Here is a 20,594-nt window from a genome sequence, read left to right as displayed (position 1 = left end):
GCATCGTAAGATTGCGCGTATGTGTTTGTGTGCGTGTGATGGCCACGTGCCTGTCCCCTGACCCTGTGTGTGTCTCCCTGCCCTGTTGTGTCTCTCTCCTGCAGGGTCCTTGTCTGTCTCTAACGAAGCGTGGCTACCTCTGTCCTTTTTTCACTCCAGAAGAAAGAGATATTGCTCATCCCCCTGTCCCACTTCACCCCTCCTGTCCATTCTCTCTGTGTCTTTTTCTCTCGTACACTTCTTCTCTTCCCTATAATTTCTTATGTTTCCTGCTTATTCAAGTTTCATTGGGGTTTAACCACCACCTTGCACTGCACTCACACAAATAGTCACTAGGGAGCAGAATACATCCTCTTCCATATGTTTCTTTTCTCTCCTCTTCCCTCTGACTCTCTGTCCTGCTGTCTGTCTTTACTTTCGACACATACTGGTTGTTCGTAGCTTTGCATGGGATTTATTGTTTGTATGTGGAGTTGTTTTGTGTGTGAAAGGTAGTTTGTTCACTGATCAGAGGAAGACTGTGTGTGTGTTTGGTTGAAGACTGATTGACTTTGATGAATATGTGTGTTTAAGTGTGTGGCTGCGCCCACTGGGGCTTCTTACAAAGTGAGAGGGAGGGGTGGTGTAGTTGTGCGTACTCACACAGTGTTGTGGTATTTGCCAGGTGTCAGTGATGTTATAAATAAGGTGGTGTGATACCTCGGCTTTAGCCCCCTGTCTTCCCCGTGCATGTAGGACTCTGTATGTTTATGTGTGTGTGTGTGTGTGTGTGTGTGTGTGTGTGTGTGTGTGTGTGTGTGTGTGTGTGTGTGTGTGTGTGTGTGTGTTTGCTCCTCTGGATTTGTTGTTTTCATCTTTATTACTGTACCTGAGGCCCTGAGTGTGTGTCTGTGTCTGTTTGCACGTGAGCTGCAGCTCGCAGATTTACGACTTTTCTTTACAGTAGAATCAAACCACACGGACGAAACAGGTGTGTTTAAGTCTTCTTGATAATTATGACAGACACACACACACACACACACACACACATTTTTTTTTCAAAATTACATGGTTAGCCATTTGTAGTGTGAGGGCTGAAAAAAAAGTTTAACAAACTTAGTGAGATCTTTATTTGGAAAGACAAACTGATGGAGGTCAGGGGCACGTTTCACTAACACCATTTGCGAGCACTACTTACACACAGATCACAAATAGTAGCAGCGTCATGCTTCATAATTGACTGTCATTCTCAAATTGCAGATAAATTTGCAGGTCCTAGAGGCCCCTGCATGGTGTTTGTTTTGATTCGTTTGAAATATTTCAAAGTTACTGTGACAGGAAATTATCACATTTTGCAAATCACAGCATGTTGACACCTGCCCTGAATCCATATTTACAGGCCTCTGTAGGCTTCAAGAACAGTAGCTGATCAGAAACATTAAATTTCAAGAAAACATCCCAGGCAAATCTGTGTTCTTAGTCAAAGCTGGTGTAATCGCTGATTCTTCCATTGTAAACTGGTTACAGCAATTCTGAGCTCCTGTGCTGAACCACTCACTTGTTTTGACCTGTGTTGTAGGTTTTACATGCACAAATCTGAATAGCTTGATAATATCACTTCTTTCTCCGTGTTGTTTTTGCTGCATTTTCAATTAGCATATCAATCCCTAGATGAAATAGCAGTCAAAAGACTTGGTTTTCCTTTTGATTTAGTGAGATAGGATCAGTGCCCATTTCTTTTCTCCCAGGGTAATCTTGCTGGTAACGGTTCTAGTCTAATATTTATGTTGGAGTTACGCTGCTGACGTCAAAGGTTTGACAAGATTTGAAGGAGAAATATGTGCTTGTTGTATTTCAGCTGCCTTGAATCTCGTCTCTGTTCGCCTCAAATGTTCCCAAGAATTTCTCAACTCATTTCCCATTTCCCTCCTGAACCCATTTCTCACCATCCCTACATGCCCCTATTTCCCATCTCAGTACTTTGTCCCTTCCATTTAGTGCCATTTCCTCTGTTTACCTCATGCTAATTTCTCCTCCCTATTTATCTCTCACTCCATTGTGCTTACGTAACTAATCTTTTCTTCGCTTCCCCCTCATCCCATCTCCACTCTTCTTTCCTTTCCTTCATTGCCATCCCTTGACCTTGTGCACCACACTGACCCTCCATGCGTCTCTCCCCCGCGTCCAGACCCATTTCTTCGGGCTGTGGTTCCAAGGAAAGACCCAGGCCCCAGCCCAGCGCTGGGTGGAGCTGGAGAAACCCCTCAAGAAGCAGCTGGACAAGTTTGGCAATGAGCCGCTGCTCTTCTTTGGAGTCATGTTCTATGTGCCCAGTGTTTCTCGGCTGGAGCAAGAGGCCACAAGGTAAAGAATCTCCTGACACCTCTCACAAAACCGAAAACTCAACACAGCAGGTGTGCTTCAGGCTACTACAATGTATCAGAGCTACTGAGAATATTTACCGTCAGTGCTTTCTCATTTTATTTGTTGTGATGTGTCACATGCCTTCATATTGCAAAACATTGTTTGTACTTCCATGTGATTCACACTGGAAGTAGTTAATGTCATGTGTGCTCCTCTAAACACTAACCCTGCTTTCCTTGTCTGAGTAAAGACAAGGAATTTGAAAACAATTTGAAAACACGTAGAAAAGTCTTGATGCACCCTTATATTTTCTATGTAGCCTCAGCCAATATGTTGCAACTTGAGAGGGACAAGTTATTTAATTCATTGACGTTAATAGCCTTATTCCTTGTGCTTTAACAAGCCTAACAGAATAGAATAGAAAATGCCTTTACTGCCCACAGAGGTGGGATTTTTCCTTTGGCTCCATAAACAAAGTCAAATACCCTGTGCACTTGAGCAATGAGGAATAGTAGGTTTAAGAAACAAAGTCAAAAGAAACAAAGTCAAAGTTGATACGTCTGTGATGAGTAGTGTGTGAGTGAACAAATAATGGTACCAGTGTTACTGTATACTCACACTGACTGATGCGATATGTTATTAAGAAAATGCTCGCATCTGTTTTACAGTTTGTATTTTCAGGCGTATTTTCTTTAAAAGAATAGTTAGACATGTTGGGAAAAATGCTCATTTTCTTTCTTACCGGGAGTTAGATGAGAGGATCAATACCATTCTCATGCCTGTAAGGTCAATATGAACCCACAGCCAGCAGCAAGTTACTAGTTTAGCCTAGCATAAAGACAGGGAGCATGGGGAAACAGTTAGCCTGGCTCTGACAAAAGGTAAACAAAAATAAAGCTCTCAACACCTTTAAAGCTCACAAATTATCTTGTTGTAACTTGTTTGTTTAATTCAAACATAAGCCAGCATGTAAAAGGATTTGTTTTTTTATGGGTTTTTGTATATTTCTACAGTTGGACAGAGCCAGGTTATTGGTTTCCCCCTGTTTACAGTCTTCGTATGACATATGTATGTTCATATTTAGCATACAGATATAGGAGGGATATTGATCAAGAAGCATCTAACTCTTTGTAAGAAAGCGAATAAGTGTATTGCTGAAATGTTGAAGTGTTCCTTTAACTTTTGCTTCATGACTGTATTGACACGTTATTTGGATACAGCTGGTCACAGATGGGCACATTTACATCCGCAGCAGCAGCCGTTCTGTCCTAATACCACAGTGGGTGTCTATACATGGATATATCTGTGCGTGTGTGTGTGTGAGGAAGAGTGCGAATGAGCACGTTAGCTGGCTGAGGAAAGGGCATCCAGGGGTCAGTGCGTAGTGGACATTCTGCCATCTCAGATTCCTTCTCATCCTCATACAAACACTCACACACACGCACACACACACACACACACACACACACACACACAGACTCACATTCTGCAGGTCTGCCTTGCACTGAGCTGGTGAATTTGCGGCTTCTGCCTCGCTGAATGTGGGAAAGGTCAATTGCAGGTCGCAGCTTGACGTTTTGATGCTAGAGTTTTAAGCAGTGTGTGTGTGTGTGAATGTGTTAACCGTATTTTCTGTTTTCTTCATTTTTAGAAAATGAATTACCTAAGTATTTTTCAGAGGCAGGACCAGATAGGTTGTTTTTGTGCTTAGTAATGATATCATCATGTATCAGTGACCGTCCTGATATGCTTACTGTGTGTGATAGAGAGAGGGACTAGAGAGTGTGTGTCTGCAGCTTCGATATACAGAAGCCAGGATCTGCTCTGGTAAAGGGATGGTATTCCAGGAATCCCCTGCGGGCTTTTATGGTGTGTGTGTGTGTGTGTGTGTGTGTGTGTGTGTGTGTGTGTGTGTGTGTGTGTGTGTGTGTGTGTGTGTGTGTGTGTGTGTGTGTGTGTGTGTGTGTGTGTATGGGGGTTATGGGGTTGAAGGGGTTATGATGGGGCCTTAGGGGCAATTTAGGGAACAATGGTCGCCTCTTTTTCTCAAGCCCCCTCTCTTTCTCTTACAATCCCTGTACATAGTGTCACCCCTACTCCTTTTTATCAAGAGGAGATCTCCACATCACTCTAGCCCCACATTTTTACTCTCGTTCTCCCCGTCCCCTCATCCTCCTTTTCTTTTTCTCTCCCTCTTCCTCTTATGTTAGTCAGGAATGTTGGCACAGCCGTCCAGCGTAGGAGGCGGACCACACATTCCTCCCAGCAAAAGTGCTGGGGGTAAAGGGGGTGGGGGATGTCTGGTTTACAAAACACACACACACACACACCCACACACACACACACACACACACACACACACACACACACACACACACTTACACTCACTCACCTCACACACCTCACACACTCCCCCAAGAATCCTCTCAGAAGCCAGCTGCAGCCCTGTCAGAAGAGTTAGTCACAATACACCACATTGTAAGAACATACACGTTCCCTGAGGCAAGCTTTTCTAAAAGCCCCTTCCCTTTTTTTCAAGTTGAAAACAATTTCCAAAACTTTTTTGATGGAGTTCAAAACATTTTTTATTTTCATTACCCCTAATGAAGGGTTTTACTTGATCCAGATATCTTTTAAAGCTTTTTTTTTTTGGTCTTATACTGTCGGTACTTTCCTCTGAGAACTCTCATCTATCACTGTGGTAAAGAACATAGACAGCGCTCTTTTTAAAATTGATTGACTCGAGGTTGATTTGGGTCAGATCCAGTGAAGTGGATCTTTGTCATTGTTTTTCTACACACCTGGTCTGATGAAGGGGGAAGGGTAGGATTCGAAGAAAGAACGACAGAGGCGAAGAGGAAGACAAGTGGGGACAGAGAAAGTAAAAAGTTTGGCAGCAAGACTTAGCTTTGGGTTTATACCTTGTTATTTATGTGGTTTGAGCTCGCTGCCCGCATGTGTTTTTGCTGGAACGTATACATATTTATGTGTCCGCACAGAAAAGTCTGTTTACGCTTGTCTGTAAAAACAGAGTGGGAGTGAGTGGATTTGGTTTCTGGGACATTGCGCTTTAGTTTCACAAAACCCATACTGAGTAAAGTAACTTTTAAAATTAAAATGTAACTTCCTACCTTTTACCTCAAAATGTATGACGTTAAATATGTAACAGAGTTACCAGCTGAGATATAGGTCATTGTTTTAATGCATTTCAAAATTATTCTATGTTATTTATACAGTAAATCAATCTAATTTATCCAATTGGATCTATGTCGACAGCATAGTAATAAAATTATGTCAGTGTTTTCTATTTAATTTAGCAAACATTAATTGATAGGAAAAGAAAAAACTAAGGTATTCTGTTAAGTAATAACAGACTAGAAGGTTTTAGAAACAAATTCATTAAAACTTTATTGCCAGAAACCAGAAAGACAGTTAAGTCTGTCTCTTCTGAGTAAATGAGATTTACTGAGAAAGTAATGTGAGTTTTATAATGTGGTCAGGTCTTTGAAGTTCAGTGTTTGACTGATGTGTAACCTGATACTGGATCTCCTTGTCTTCCCGTCCATCCATTCATCTGTTTCTCCTTTCCTTTCTTCCTCCCTGCATGCAGCTGTGAAAATTACCCTGAGCGGCGGGGCTGAAATCTATGTGTGCCTGTCTGCGTGCTCACTGTCTCTGTATTCACACCAATAATCCAGCTATCTTGCATTTAAGGCAGTAATGCAAGAAAGCTGGAGCCCACGTAAACACAGTACTCCAGTTATGTTACTGCAATTATGCTCAGAGTTGTAGTAATCATAATCACAGTAAAATAAAGTATGTAGATTTTTCTACATGTAGTCAGATACCAAATTGTGAACGCTGTAATCAGAGAAATCCAACTGCCTGATGATGCATGTCTAAGATATTTCACTGTTTCCAGACATTGAAGCTATATACAATCTTCCTACACTTAAAGTGACACTTTAATCAAGTTTAGGGTTTGCAAACAACATTATTGTTATTATTGATTGTCTGCAGTTTACTTTCTCAATTAATCGATTAATCATTTGGTTTATGAAATGTAAGAAAATAGTGAGAAATGCCCGTCATGATGACGACCTCGGTCATCACAAAGCGTCTTGTTTCGGCTGAAACGACAGTCCGGGTTCCAGAGATAGTGCATTTACTGTAATGTACTGTAAGACAACGAAAGTTTGGGGGATTTTACCCATTGTACCACACATACATCTTGCAGGAGGTGTGGGGTAGTGTACGTGTATGTCTGTGTGTGAAACCTTCTGTTCCTTAGTGAGGAACCTAAACAGAGAGCTGTTGACCAGCGCGAGGCAAGCTGGCCTCAGCAGCCCCCAAGGCTAACAGCACCAACAGCCTTGAAATCGTAACTTTGTTTGGCTAGTTATCACTAACACACACACACATACACACACACACACACACACACACACACAGCTGTACTCTGTTGTGCCCCTTGCTGATTCAACACATTTCAAAGTGAAAATCCTCCTGCCTCCCACACAAGCCGTCTGGACACATCCCGGGGCTGAGGGGGTTGGTCAGGGTCATACCACTGCAGAGATGGCGGGGGTGGAGGAGGGGTTGAGGCATATGTACACACATACACACACATTCACGCATGCATGCAGGCACATATGCTCGCAGGATTGTTGTCCAGGCCCCTCGGACATCTGGCAGCTTGTCTTGAGCGAGGCTTGAACATGCGTGGGCATATAAAGGGCTCTTTGTGCCTGTATGGCTGCCTTGAGTGCCAGCAGAGCACTCTGCCATGGTGGAAGTCACGAGTAGCTCCAAGTAAGGAAAGCTGTACCTCATGTCTGTGTATGTGTATTCACCTGTTATTACAGCATTGTGATGTCATTCTGACATACATGCCAGGTGTGGGCTGCTATAAGGATGTCTTTGTGGACAACTATGTGTAGGCTAAACGAGTAGTAGTCTGTGGCAGAACACATAATAGAAACTTGGGAAATAAATGTTTTTATGTGTTTTGTTCTATACAAACCTGTGTGTGTTTTTGTATAATATTATCTTGGTGCAGCTCTTCATTAAAGCTGAAGCGTTTTATACAAGATAAATTCTAATTTCCACCTAGCATATTTGGTGTCTCCGGACATCATCCAAAATTTAAAAATAAAGGTTATTTTATTTGAACAATGTTTGGGTGCAGAAATTAGTTTGTAATGTAAGGTAATAGCTGTCACTGCCAATGTCTTATGATCATTGGCTACAAAATATGAACATATTCGAGGACAGGACTGTCTTTATTTTTGAAATATTGAAACATGAAGTTCAAGTGAGTGGTTTCTCTCTCTGTAGAATCCTTCAACGTGCAGCATGTGGATTTCATATGTGGGTAGGATAATTTCATACACCAACATTTTCCAGACCCCTGTCTGTGTTGTTTTAAGCCTGATGCATTATTCAAGACTCATATTGCTTTACATCGTAGTTTACCAAACTTAAATGTGTACTCATGCAGGATTTTTTACCGTCTTAAACAACTAAAACAACTCACCCACTAACATTGCAATTTCAGATACATTTCCATAAACTAACTACAACAACCAGTACCATTTAACCAGCATTTCAGCCAACAGCTCTGTATCTCTAAGTGGTCAATCTGTAATTAAATAGGAACAATACTGTATATCAGAAGTGAGCCAACAAGAGACAGGAAATACGTGGACAAAATAAATGTTGTTTCATTAATAGTTGTTGAGGTAAATCTGATCAGATTATTTTGCCAGTGAACTAGTTTTTTGCATTGGATGCCCAAAAGTAATGCTCAAAAGTTTGTCAGTGTCAGGCCTCCAACATCCTGTGGCTTGCAGAAATGTAGTTTTGCTATGCAGTATGATTTTAAGTCCCCAGATAAATGGGAAAATCAGCAGGAAAATCAGCAGGAAAAACAGCATCAAGGGTTTGAAAAGACTTGGAAAAAAATAGGAAAATTTTGAATCACACAAAAAGACTGACAATTTTAGCTGAATTAACATGACCTAGTCATGTTAACTGGAGTGCTCTCCAAGACCTTATGTTACCTTTGAGCCTTTTAATCAAAACCTTGTAGTTCAGCTCATAAATCCACAGAGTTTTTAGGAAGTCTAATACGAATATATTTGATCTTAATGATAATTTATCTTGATATAGATTTGAGATCATATAATAGGATAGTGTTCATTGAGATTAAACTGGTGGCTAAGGAGAGTCTTCTTGGGTGTAAATTTGTTTAAAGACGATCCCAAAATGTTTTCTGTGACAGTGTTTCCAACCTGTAGCTCGCAACACAAGTCTGAGGGGTCGCGAGATGGTTATTGGGAAGAAAACAGGAAAACATACGTCTAAGCACATAATCTAGTTTAATTTTTCAGACTTTCTTCTAACTTTGGCATTGTTCTTGTGAATTACTGAATAATTTTATCTCTTATCTCTATTTTGGAACTGGTCACAACCTGTAGATAAATACAACTTGTGTTCTGGGGTCATAAGTAGACACAGTTTTGTTTTAAAGGACAAAAGCCAAAATTGTTGGGGAACCACTGTTCTATAAAATGTTCTGTGGCTGTTTTGTGTAATTTGGGCTCTCCCATGAGGTGCACGATGAAACTTCTTTTTTCTGCTGTTCACTGTCACGCTTTCACTTGTTCATAGTTATTTCAACAGCTTACTGTCCGCCTCTTCACCGCTGGCCTCGTATATGTATAAACACCATCATGTTGTAACCATCGAACTTCAGAATGAGAACCAACCACTGTCAACCTCAACATTTCCCCGGACCCCATACGGAGAGTGCTGGGAAAACACGGAGAGTTCGTAAAAACAAAGTCCACAGTCATTTGAAGGGTTTTGTGTCCTGTGAGGCTCCTCCCCTCCAGACCGCATCAGGCCCCGCCCCCCACTGCAGCCGCGGTAGTTGGGGTTGGCTAATTAGAGGGTTGCCACGGGAACAGAATGGCAACTTAACCATTGGGTGTAATGACAGGGTGAGGGAGGAGGGCGGGGTCAGATTATAGGCCCGGGAGTATGCTGAGAGGAGCTCAAAAAAGAAAAGCAAAGGAAGAAGTAAGGTAGAGGGGGAGAAAATGTGAAAGAGAATATGAAACATGAAAGATGTGAGGAGGTACAGCAGAGCAATAAACTCTGGAACTACGAGGGTAAATTAAAAGTATGAAGGAAACTGAATGGTAGCGGATGGGTGAGAGCAAGATTTATTAAATAGACCAAAGGGGAAGAAAAAAAATGGAGGTATTAACTTAAAATTTGTGTGTTTTTGAGGAAGACGAGTGAATGAGGAAACATGCATAGTTCAGTTGTTTCGGCAAGGAAATTTGTGTACTCTGGCATGGACTTTCCCATGTGCGCTTCCACTCGGGACTCTTTATGACTGTGTGTGTGTGTGTGTGTGTGTGTGTGTGTGTGTTAGCGTGCATGTGAATGTCAGAAAAGGTGTCTCACAGCCCACATCGGAAAGACTCAGCCTGTGGTCACCATGGCAACAAACAGGAAACTGCACAAGTTTTTTTTTTTTTTTATGCAGCTGAGCCTGGTCACCCTGACACTTCTCTCTTTCCTCCTGTGTGGCCACGCCATTCTTCAAAAGAAAAGCATTCAGTTGGACCACAGCTAAAAGTGGACAAAAGGAGCTCAGAAACCTAAGGAGCGTGGTGTATTTCAGCCTCTGGGTTTTGGGACTTGTACCACATTTTGTGAAGGCTGCAAGTGGGCTCAACAATCTGAGCAGTGTCATCATATCAGCTTACACTTGGCAAAACCACCTCTGCCCAAAACCACAGGGCTCTGAGTCTCAGTTTGTCTCACATTCACACCACAATTATAATACTGTTCTTTTGTCCAGCTGGTGTTGGTCCTACCTAGGATTAAACTCAGTCCTTATTAGCGTCAGCTCCATGTACATGCTTTCTGTTCACTGAAAATTTACAGACCTATAAAATCATTTTGTTTAGCCTCTACTGTTGTACATTTGGCATTCCTCTCAAGTAAAAAATGAGTCACTGGTATTTCAAATAGAGGTGATTCACTCATTCCTCACTTGGATTCTGCAACAGGCTTCTCTGGCATTGTTTTTACCAGCTAATGCTGTTGCCAATACTGTCTTGAAGCATACTTTCTGTTGCACAAACAGAAAGCAGAATAATACGTCTCTCTGTGGTGTCTCAGTAGATGATTGCAATCCTTCAGTTGCCAATGTGCAAAGCCTTGGGCACAGCTCTTCTTACTTTCTTTGGAGAAATGTGTTGAACTGAGACCCATCATGTTTTCCAGCTCGCTTTTACATAAGTGGCATTCAGAGACAGTGTGGCTAGTTAGAAAAATAACATTGACCGCCAGCTGAATTCTGGTGAGTTCCTGAAAGCCAATGAGAGTGCCTATTGTACCACCCAGTTAGTCAGATTTTTTTGTACAGTTTAGCTGGTAGAAAGGCTGTGGTATTTGGTGTGAAATGTAAAAACAGCTTTGAGATAAATGCTAATATCAGCGAGAAAACATGCCCACTGTGACAATGAGACATGCTGATGTTTTGCGGGTATATTTACCATGTTAAGTATCTTAGTTTTGCCTGTTAGCTTGCTGACATTTGCTGCTTGCCACTAAACACAAAGTGCAGCTAAGGCTGAAGGGGATATCACAGGTTCTGCAGGTATCTGGTCATAAACTAAAGTTTTGGAAAAATAAAAAACCTTGACCTGATGATGGTTCAAGAGGAAAAGTCGGAGAATCACCAAGTCTTTAGGATTCATCCTCTGGGGAACATGAATGTCTATACAAAATTTCAAAAACACCAGTCTTACACTTGGTAAATGGGACTCTAGCATCTCATCTGAATAATACTTTTTTTTCTTTGGTCTCTCTTTATTTATTTTTTCCTTCCTTTTTTCTTTTTTCTTTCTAGGTATCAGTATTACCTGCAGGTAAAGAAGGAGGTGTTGGATGGACGTCTCCACTGCACAGTAGAGCAGGGGATCAGACTAGCAGGCCTGGCAGTACAAGGTAACACAGACTCACACAAACACATGCATGAACAAACATCTCATGTGAATAATTTACCAGAGGGAGACAGACAACACAAGAGAGAAAGAGTGAGCACAAACTCACACTTTCTCAGGTCATCTTGACTTCACTACCTAATATGGCTGCATACCACTGGGAGAGCCCAGTCCACTTGAGTTCCTATGGTATCAGTCTTAACACACACACACACACACATATACACACACAACCTCACTCCATCTTCTTGGTCTTGTTCCTGGGTGCTGTCTGTGTCTCAGGGGGAATGTAAACAGACAGTTAGCTTATCACTAGCTCCAAGGTTAGCCTCAGTAGCGTCAGGAAGACTCTTATCGTTCGGGAGGCAAGGATCCTCCGCTGCACCTCCTTTTGTCCGACAAACAGCAGAACAGTACTTAACATGCACTTACAGGCCCCTATCTGGAGGACTGAGCATGTTATGGAGATGGTGTTTTATTTGCAGTGAAGTACACAACGGAGTAGTTAGGCCTACAAGAAATGAGGAACAAATCAGGGATTAATTAGTTAGCTAGTTAAACTACCTGTTAGCTAATTGCGCTAAGAAGTTGCTTCTGATTAATTTTGAATCACACTGTTAGCCAGTGTAAAAATATACAGTTAGTCTATCTCTGTAATGTGGAGACTGCTATTTTATTCCATATAAATGTTATTAAACACTCCAAAAACTTTGAAAAAAAGCCTTTAGCTACATTAAGAAAGAATGTAGCCAAGTTTTAGCTTCTTAGCAGTTAACAACAGTCTTGCTATGAAAATATGTTACTTAGAACAAGGCAATGTTTTGTTTATTATTTGTTGGTAGAATACAGGGGAAATTTGAATTTATACCTTGGTGGTATTCGGGAAAACTGTAATTGTCCTGACATGTTAATGTATCTTCTTGTGCTAGCATCTTTGATGCACAAATTTCCTTAGGAATGATTAAGGTTTGATCCTATCATATCTTATGAACTATGCAGATAAAACCTTGTAGAACTTTTGCAAGAAAGCCAACAAAAAGTACTAAAACTATTTTTTTCAATTACATACAGTGGCACATACAGCACAGAGACTTCAGACTACTCCGACTTTTGGACCCTACCGTACTTACTCCGTTCATAAAATTTATAGTGTAAATATTGTTCATTACCCTACAAAATGTCAGTTTTGTAATGTCTTAAAATATGACAGAAAAACACTACATTTTAGATACTGTTACATTCATACACATGAAAATTGGTTCACATTGTTTTTTTGTCTAAAAGATTATAAATATATGTGTGTGTGTGTGTGTGTGTGTGTGTGTGTGTGTGTGTGTGTGTGTGTGTGTGTGTGTGTGTGTGTGTGATTTTTAGCTGACTTTGGAGACTTCACACAGTTCATGTCTCAGGACTTCCTCAGGGAGTACGTGCTCTTCCCAGTGGTGAGTCCTCAAATCTTCACTATTCAAATATGAGATGTTTGTGTGTGTGTGTGTGTGTGTGTGTGTGTGTGTGTGTCTGTGTGTCTGTGTTGCCTGAAGGCACACATTCTTGTGTAACCTCTGTACCTCCTCTGTATTGACGGGTAGAAAAGAGAAAGAATCTAATTGAGAGTATGGACTGAGATAAAGATCTAGTGAATACCATATGTGGTGTTACGTTAATGAAACACTGTTTTACCCCATTAAACCAGCCAGCTCTGTGATGTTCATTGTTACACCCCTGATTACAGTTGAGCTGCAAAAATGTTTGACGACATGTTGGAGAAAGAGAGTAAGTGAGTGTTTTAATTTAGGGCTCTCTTTCTCATTAAGACTTAACAGTTCACTTTTTCCTGACCTTACCGTCTCTCTATCCTCATCACCTGTTGCTTCTCTTTCCTTTGTTTTCTTATTCTCCTCCTCTATCTCTATCTCATTTGCTGCCTAATGTTTGGTTCACTTCTCTTTTCTCTCAGAACTGGCCTAATGGAGATGAGGTGCTGGAGGAGTGGACTCAGAAGGTCGCTGAGGAGCACAAGAGTCACTGGTACGGTCAGCCTCATTTTATCTTGTTTGTACATCTGTGCACATGTGAGAGGAAAGAGAGAGGAAAAAGATTCAGTGAAAATGACATTCCTGGTACCTGTGTATGTCTGTACTTTCCAGTCGAATGCAGGCTGCTGAAGCAGAGCTGCTGTACATCAAGGAGGTGGAGAAACTGGACGGTTTTGGCCAGGAGAGCTTTGCTGCTAAGGTAGATAAATTACATATCGACCCCAGCCTCCTACACAGAAATACGTCTACAGAGTATTCAGTTTCTTTGATAGTGAGAAGACTTAACTGTCTTTATGATATTTATTATTCTTCCACAGGACAACTACACCAACGATATTTTCATTGGTGTGTCCTTCATTGGAGTGTTTGTCAAACACAGAAATGGCAGATCCATCATGCTCCACAAGTAAGTTGCCCCTCCTTGTTTATCTATTTTTGTGGCCTATATGAATTTTGACCCCATTTGTGATAATGAGGTAATGGTGATAATACAAATAAATGAATATGCATTTGTGTGTGTGTGTGTGTGTGTGTGTGTGTGTGTGTGTGTGTGTGTGTGTGTGTGTGTGTGTGTGTGTGTGTGTGTGTGTGTGTGTGTGTGTGTGTGTGTGTGTGTGTGTCAGGTGGAAGGACATTGGTACCATAGCACACAACAAGTCAGCCATCACAGTAGAGATAACAAGCAGAGACGACACCATCATTTTTCACATGGTGAGTGTTGTGTCTGAGGGTGGTCTCAGCACCTACATACACACATGCTTTGTACAAGGTTTCTATTGGGAAGTGTAACAAAAAAAAAAATACACAAACACGTTCCCAGATATCCCTGCAGAGAGATAAATACAGGGGCAAATTCGGTCTTGATTTTCTATAAATACAACTGGTGTGTTAATTTATAATATCAATGTTTTTCTTTCTGTGTTTGTATCTGCAGGAGGATATGGAAATGGCCAAGTACATCGCTCGTCTTTTCACGGCCAGACACAAATTCTACAAACAGAACAAGATCTGTGCAGAGTGAGTCTCGAGGCCACACAGAGAGGCCAGCTGAAGGCCATTATAACATTTAAACCCAGTATTATCTGCCATTTCATTTTCCAATCGAGTTCACCAACCTTTTGAAGGTTATGTAAAAAATCTAGCACCAAAACAAAGTGTATAATGATACAGGGTTCACAGTGCTTTTAGTTTGTGAATCATCGCCTGGGTTGTTTGTGAATCATCTTCTTTGTCATCACCTAATGTGCCTCTTTCTCTTTAGGCCCACTCATTCACCTGCGCCAATCAGGAGGAGACCGACCTGGACCCACCGCCCCTCTCTGGTACAGTCAGAAGCACCTGCTCTCTTTGATATGGTTTAATATCACTGGTTGTTGCTCAGTGGTTTGACACAGTCCTGTTTATTATTGCCTCTGGCCTGTATAAAATGAGACCAGGAGCTAGAAGACAGAGGGAGAATTTGGGAGGGAAGACAGAAATGGCCGTGGTTAGAGATTTGACCCTGCTCTCCCACTCAGGGCAGCTCTTAATTGTGCCATGGAGCCTTTGGTTTTAACATGCGTTGCTAGTATGGTGGGTGTTTTTGGAAAGTTTGCAAGGGTGTTGCTTGGTCTGATTTCCGGTGCGACAATGAAGGCAGTGATTTGTGTGTCTCCCTCCCTTCTGGCCAGACAATGGCTAGGCTAAATGTGCCACAATAGCTCAGTCAGTCCACTCGAGTGCTCAGATGTCTGTCTGAAGAACCGCAGGCATTGGCGATGGACAACCCCGTGACCCTAGAGTAGGCCCGAGTCAGTCACAGTCACCTGTTGTTTAGATGTGTTACAACAGAAACAAAGTAAAGCAATGGTTTTAATTTGTAATGCAAAGAAACTGAAACCTATTGAAAATTATTTTACTTAGGAAAGCTTGTGACATTTTAAGGTTTATTTAGAGCTTGTTTCAATATTTGCACATCATGATGACATGCATAACCTGGAGTATATGTAGTATAACAATTAATTACATCTTCTTAACTGTGTTGCATTAAATGTGTTTCTTCATTCAGTCGAGTCCCCAGTCCTGTAACTTCCAGTCAATGCATTCCCATTATGCAGAGCATTATCAGGACACACAGAGCTCTCAAGGTACGTGTAAAACACAGACGCACACAGACAAACACAAACACATTTAGAGTAAGTTTCAGCCCCTCCAGCTCACTGCTTTAACCACAGTGTGATTTAAGATTTTTGCCTCCTTCATAATAACTGAAGCGTTTGAATGGAGCTAATTGTGTCTTTCCCATCCGGCATGTGACTCACAGTCCATTTGTATTTTAAACAATCTCCCAGTCAATTAGAGCCCAACGTTTGGGGTGTAGAGCAGTGACCTCATTTGCGCTTCACTCTTTCATTGACTTGTTCTCACGGCCAGTCCGCCTTATAATCCGAACAGCTTCAGTCATGTCGGCTTGACAGTAAAACAGAGCATGTGGAAAAAAATTCTGGGTGTGCTACAATTCGTGGGTGTGAGATCATTCTGGAGTGTGACCTCAGGCATCACAGTCCGTTTGTGTGGACAGAGATTATGAATGTCTGCTGGCTTGTGGGCTTGAGATAGTTTCACAGGAGAGGCGTGAATTCTCTATTGCTCAAATAAAGAGCCAAAATGTGCATACCTCTTCCTCATTATGGTGGGAAGAAAATATTCCAAATCTGTAGTGTTGTAAGCTGGTTAACTACTGGGAGGAAATTTTCACAATTTTTCTAAGTTGGTTTGGTACTGTTGTGAAACCGCAAACCAGCAATGATCATTTTTGCCACATCAGAGACACCTTGGGGGTGCCACAAAGAGTGCTCATTGCTTATGGCTTTATAACAGCTAAGAAAGTTAACTACAGCACTGGAAAACACCAGAACCACTGGAAAACACCAGAACCACCTTAAGTATAGCCTTGGCTAAATGAGTTGTCAGGTAACATCTACTTTGAAAAAGTCAGGTGTGCTCAAAGGGACAAACTTGAGGATTTTAGGAAATTTTCGCCCCCCTTCATTGCTTTTCTGGAAGAAGATGTATCAATTTGAATGATAAATCTCACTCTTCATCAGACAGCTCTTAGAGGTCTAGACTGGCAACTGAGAAGAGCTGCATTTTTTTTTCCATTTAACCTATGTACTTTTCTTTTGATTTTCTGTTTGTTGTGTCAGTTTGAACACTCTTTACTATGTGTTTTGTGGGTTTACCATGTTCTGTACTCTGTACTGGCTTTATTTTATGGAGTACTGAAGCATACAAATGCACCAACCGTGTGAACACTAACAGAGCTTCAGTAAACACACAGCATGCCAAAAACAAAACAAGACAACATTCCAAATCTATAAAAAATCTGCTTCCCTTGTAACTTTACATCTTTGTTTCATTAATTGGATTTAGTGCATAAATAGTTGAAAAGCTGTTTGCGACAGATTTTTTTTAAATTGTGCTTCTTATTCATTTATTCTCCCTTACTCTTTTGCTCTTTAGACAGCATCTTCCATGACGACCCCTACTACAAGTCAGAAACCAGTCTGGACCGCTGCCCGGTCGACTTTCCTTTCCGAAACGGTACCGTGCCCAATGGAAGCATGTACAGCAGCCCCAGCCTGAGCTCCCTCAATCATTCCCAGACTTTTGTCCCGCCCTCGCCCATATCCTCCAACCTCAGCATCCCCGGCAGTGAGCTGATGCGCCCTGACTACATCCCCAGCCACCGCCACAGTGCCATCATTGCTCCGTCCTACCGGCCCACGCCTGAGTACGATGCTGTCATGAGGCAGAAGCGGCGGATGCTCCCCGCTCACCATGATCTCCACAGCCAATCACTGCGCAGTCTGAACATCAGTAATGCCTGTGCTTACCGCCAGCCTGAAGCTTTGGTGTACAGCCAGCCAGAGATGAGGGAGAGGGGCCCTTATCATGGCCTGGGGCCAAGCCCTGGACCTTACACACCACAGGTATAGTTCGATTCTGTAAATAAACTGCACTACTGTTTAATTTTTAGCTTCCTGTTTACACTGTTTTTTTTTTTTTTTCTGCAGATCAGCTACAGTAAGCCAGTGTCCCATGGCCCTCATCAGGGAGGACCAGCTAGCAGCCAGGGCCCCTGTCACTCACCCTGTGTTAATGGCGGTGGAGGCAGTGGCGGAGGTGGAGGTGTAGGAAGCTCCATCTCTCACACTGTCAGCACACCTGAGTTGGCGAATACCAAACAACAGGGGACCAATGCGGGAAGCTATGCAGCTACAGCAAACATGCTGAGAAACCACATGTCGCGCCCTCCTCCACCGTACCCTTCCAGCTCCTTCCGCCCGGCCACCAGTACACCGGACCTGGCCAGCCACCGTCACCGCTGCATCGGGGGCAGCAGTCCGGAGCTGGTTACCCGCATGGTGCAACTGTCGGTCAAGACCTTCCAGCCGGACAGCTCGGCTGTTGTGCACCAGTCCCTGCAGGAGGTCAGTGAACCATTAACTGCAGCTGCTAAGCACCGCTCCACTCTGGGTAAGAGACACAGCATGGAGGTGATCACCAGCATGAGAGGAGGAGGAGGAGGAGGAGGGATGGAGGGCATGGTGATGAAGGGCATGAATGCTCCACTTCATCGGAGGAATACTCTCAGAGAACATGTGATGCCGCCTCAGCCCCAGTCCATTCCTCAGCCCCAGCCCCAAACTCCTCAGTCACAACCCCAGCCGCAGCCCCAGCCTCCACCTCAGCAGCCAAAAGAGTTGCCCATGCAGATGCCTGCCCAGAAAGCACCTGAGGCTTCTGTAGCACCACCTGCAGCAGTGGCCTACCAGCATCAAAAGACTCTTTCTAATGCTACCATGCTCATACACAGTAGTGAGAGTGAAGAAGAGGAGGAGGAGGAAGAGGAGAGGCCCGAGCTGGATGTTCAAATCCCAGGTCTCAACGAGGAAATCAGCATCAGCGCTCAGCTCCAGGCTGCTCTGGCCAAGCTGCCCAACAAACCCCCTCCAGAGTACCCTGGTCCTCCTAGACCTCCTAGCAACGCTCAGATCCGCAACCACACCCACAATCAAAACCACAGTCACCACCACAACCACAATCAAGGACCACAGAGCAACCAGGGACCAATGGAAGCAAACCAAGCCCAGGGCCGAGCCCTCAAAACCGGGCAGAGCCAGGGCGGTGGCGGGCCTGGAGGAGGTTGTGGTGCCGGTGCTGGTGGGACACTGACACGAGGGGACCAGGGTGGGGTGAATGGAGCAGTTTTAGGTCCATCCATCTCAGAACCGGACCTGACCAGTGTGAAGGAGAGGGTGAGGAAGGAGCCGGTCAAAGAGAGGCCGGTGTCAGAGATGTTCTCCTTGGAAGACAGCATAGTGGAGAGGGAAATCGCTCAAAGGGTAAGAAAATCATTCAGTAATTTAACTACATATGTCTCGGCACCCCTTAATTCATAGTTTAATTTACCAGTGCCAACGTATTTTTTAATAATACTCACTATTTATTAGTGCTGAAATTATAAATTGATTAATTGATTAGTCAATCGACAGAAAATGATTTGACAGCAATGTTCACAGTCATTTATCACCCAAAATTAGCAAACATTTGCTGCCTCCAACTTTTTAAATGTGAAGATTTCCTGCTTTTCTGTGTATTAGATGATTTTAGGTTGTATATGTTTGTAATCTGTATAGAATATCTTTGGATTTTTGACTGAATTTGAAGATATCATAAAATATATGAAAATAACTTAGTTGCGGCTGTACAATTATATTACAGTGTAGAAGCATTAATTGTATTACTCAACATAAACGTATTTTCAGTAACAATAATTGTCAATAACATGTTTGATCATGTCGTTTTGTATATTTGTGAGGAATGAGTGAAATGGTGTGTTCCCAAGCTTTAAAGAACATGTCAAATCCCGATCAGTCAAGAGATAGAAAAAGTAATTCATCCTCAGCTGGAGAAAAAAACCCACCGTACTGGTACAGTTTTAAATGTTACAGTCTGTTGTTTGCTTGCTAGATTCATGGCTCCTGATTAGCAGTAATCCGGGGTCCACCACCTGAGAGGGTAGCACTAGGCTCTGAGTCTCCCCATGCAGCTAAAACCCTTATAAATCCCTCAGATTATTCTTTGGGTTAGGTGTTGTTGTGTAGGTCTGCTCTTTGTTGAGGTGCAAACATTTGACAGGGAGCCAGAGTCCAGGTATAAGTCAAATCATATAATCACCTCACATAGTTGTCATAAACCTCTCTGTTCAAGATTGACCAGGTGACTGGATTACTTCCATCCAACACCCTAATATCTATATAAAGCTAATATCTCTTATTCATACCCGAGGGGTCATCTCATACATAGAGGGTACCCCTTGTGACCCCCAAGCTGTTGTTTTGATTGCCCCACAGGGAATGAAGGAGGTGGAGAGGGGAAGGGTGGAGCTGTCCTGGAGGTTTAATAGCATCGGAGATTAGGAGCGGTAATCCTTTGAGGAAGGAGGGACCGTGCAATGTGGGTCAGAGTTTGGTGGAAAGAAAATGAGTCAGGGTGACAGAGGGAGTGTGTGTTCTTTAAAGAAAAGGAGGCTGAAGAGGTAGGTGGGAATAAACAAAGGGATGAAGGAATGAAAAATATGTGAGCAAGGACAAAATAAGGATGAAAGGAAAAGTTGAAGGCAATGAGGGAGATGAGAAGTTACAAGTCTACTCTTAATAGGCTTTGTATACAGGACTTGTTAGCTCACACCTTTGGACAGAATACAAGGGGATTGGTACAGCCAAGTGTGCCCTACAAACAGGACACACACACACACACACATACACATCACGTCAAATTCTCCCCACCCACTTCTACACACGCGCATGCGCGCGCACCCTCTACTCAGGCCGCGGCAGGTCAGTCAGTCGTGCAATGCTGCCGGTACCTGTAACCATGACACCGGGATTTTCCTCTCTCTTGAAGACGCTGGAGAGACAGAAGATGTCTGTGGACTCCATGAAGAGGCCGCTGATGATGGCCGCCCTCAACGGCCTCTATGTGGCCCGAATGCCTGTCCCCAAGAGTCCCGCAGAGGAAGGCGCCAAGGCTGCTACCGACGAACGGGTAAGATGCTCGCCCGTGCTTTAGAAACTGCGTGTCGAGTTGTTTGCTCCTGTAAGATCTCATGACTTTAACTGTGCATCATGAATCTCACAGACGT

General features: G+C 42.9%; 1 protein-coding gene across 5 annotated transcripts in view; it reads left to right on the top strand.

The window, feature by feature from the left end:
• Positions 1-20,594, top strand: part of LOC120788718 (tyrosine-protein phosphatase non-receptor type 14-like) — a 39,850-nt gene that overhangs the window by 12,892 nt on the left and 6,364 nt on the right. For 4 of the 5 annotated variants that reach the window (XM_040124724.1, XM_040124723.1, XM_040124722.1 and 1 more), the window contains 13 exons: positions 2,168-2,343; positions 11,276-11,373; positions 12,744-12,811; positions 13,327-13,397; positions 13,517-13,604; positions 13,723-13,811; positions 14,029-14,116; positions 14,340-14,422; positions 14,667-14,727; positions 15,453-15,531; positions 16,907-17,376; positions 17,461-18,792; positions 20,357-20,497. In XM_040124724.1, coding sequence (XP_039980658.1) covers positions 2,168-2,343; positions 11,276-11,373; positions 12,744-12,811; positions 13,327-13,397; positions 13,517-13,604; positions 13,723-13,811; positions 14,029-14,116; positions 14,340-14,422; positions 14,667-14,727; positions 15,453-15,531; positions 16,907-17,376; positions 17,461-18,792; positions 20,357-20,497 — 2,844 coding nt within the window. The remainder of the gene's footprint in view (positions 1-2,167; positions 2,344-11,275; positions 11,374-12,743; positions 12,812-13,326; positions 13,398-13,516; positions 13,605-13,722; positions 13,812-14,028; positions 14,117-14,339; positions 14,423-14,666; positions 14,728-15,452; positions 15,532-16,906; positions 17,377-17,460; positions 18,793-20,356; positions 20,498-20,594) is intronic. The other variant, XM_040124725.1, reaches the window with a different exon arrangement.

The sequence above is a fragment of the Xiphias gladius genome, chromosome 4, assembly GCF_016859285.1.
Source record: "Xiphias gladius isolate SHS-SW01 ecotype Sanya breed wild chromosome 4, ASM1685928v1, whole genome shotgun sequence".
In the NCBI taxonomy this organism is placed as follows: Eukaryota; Metazoa; Chordata; class Actinopteri; order Istiophoriformes; family Xiphiidae; genus Xiphias; species Xiphias gladius.
The sequence above is the reverse complement of the archived record's forward strand: the minus strand, read 5'-3'. Positions and strand labels throughout refer to the sequence as shown.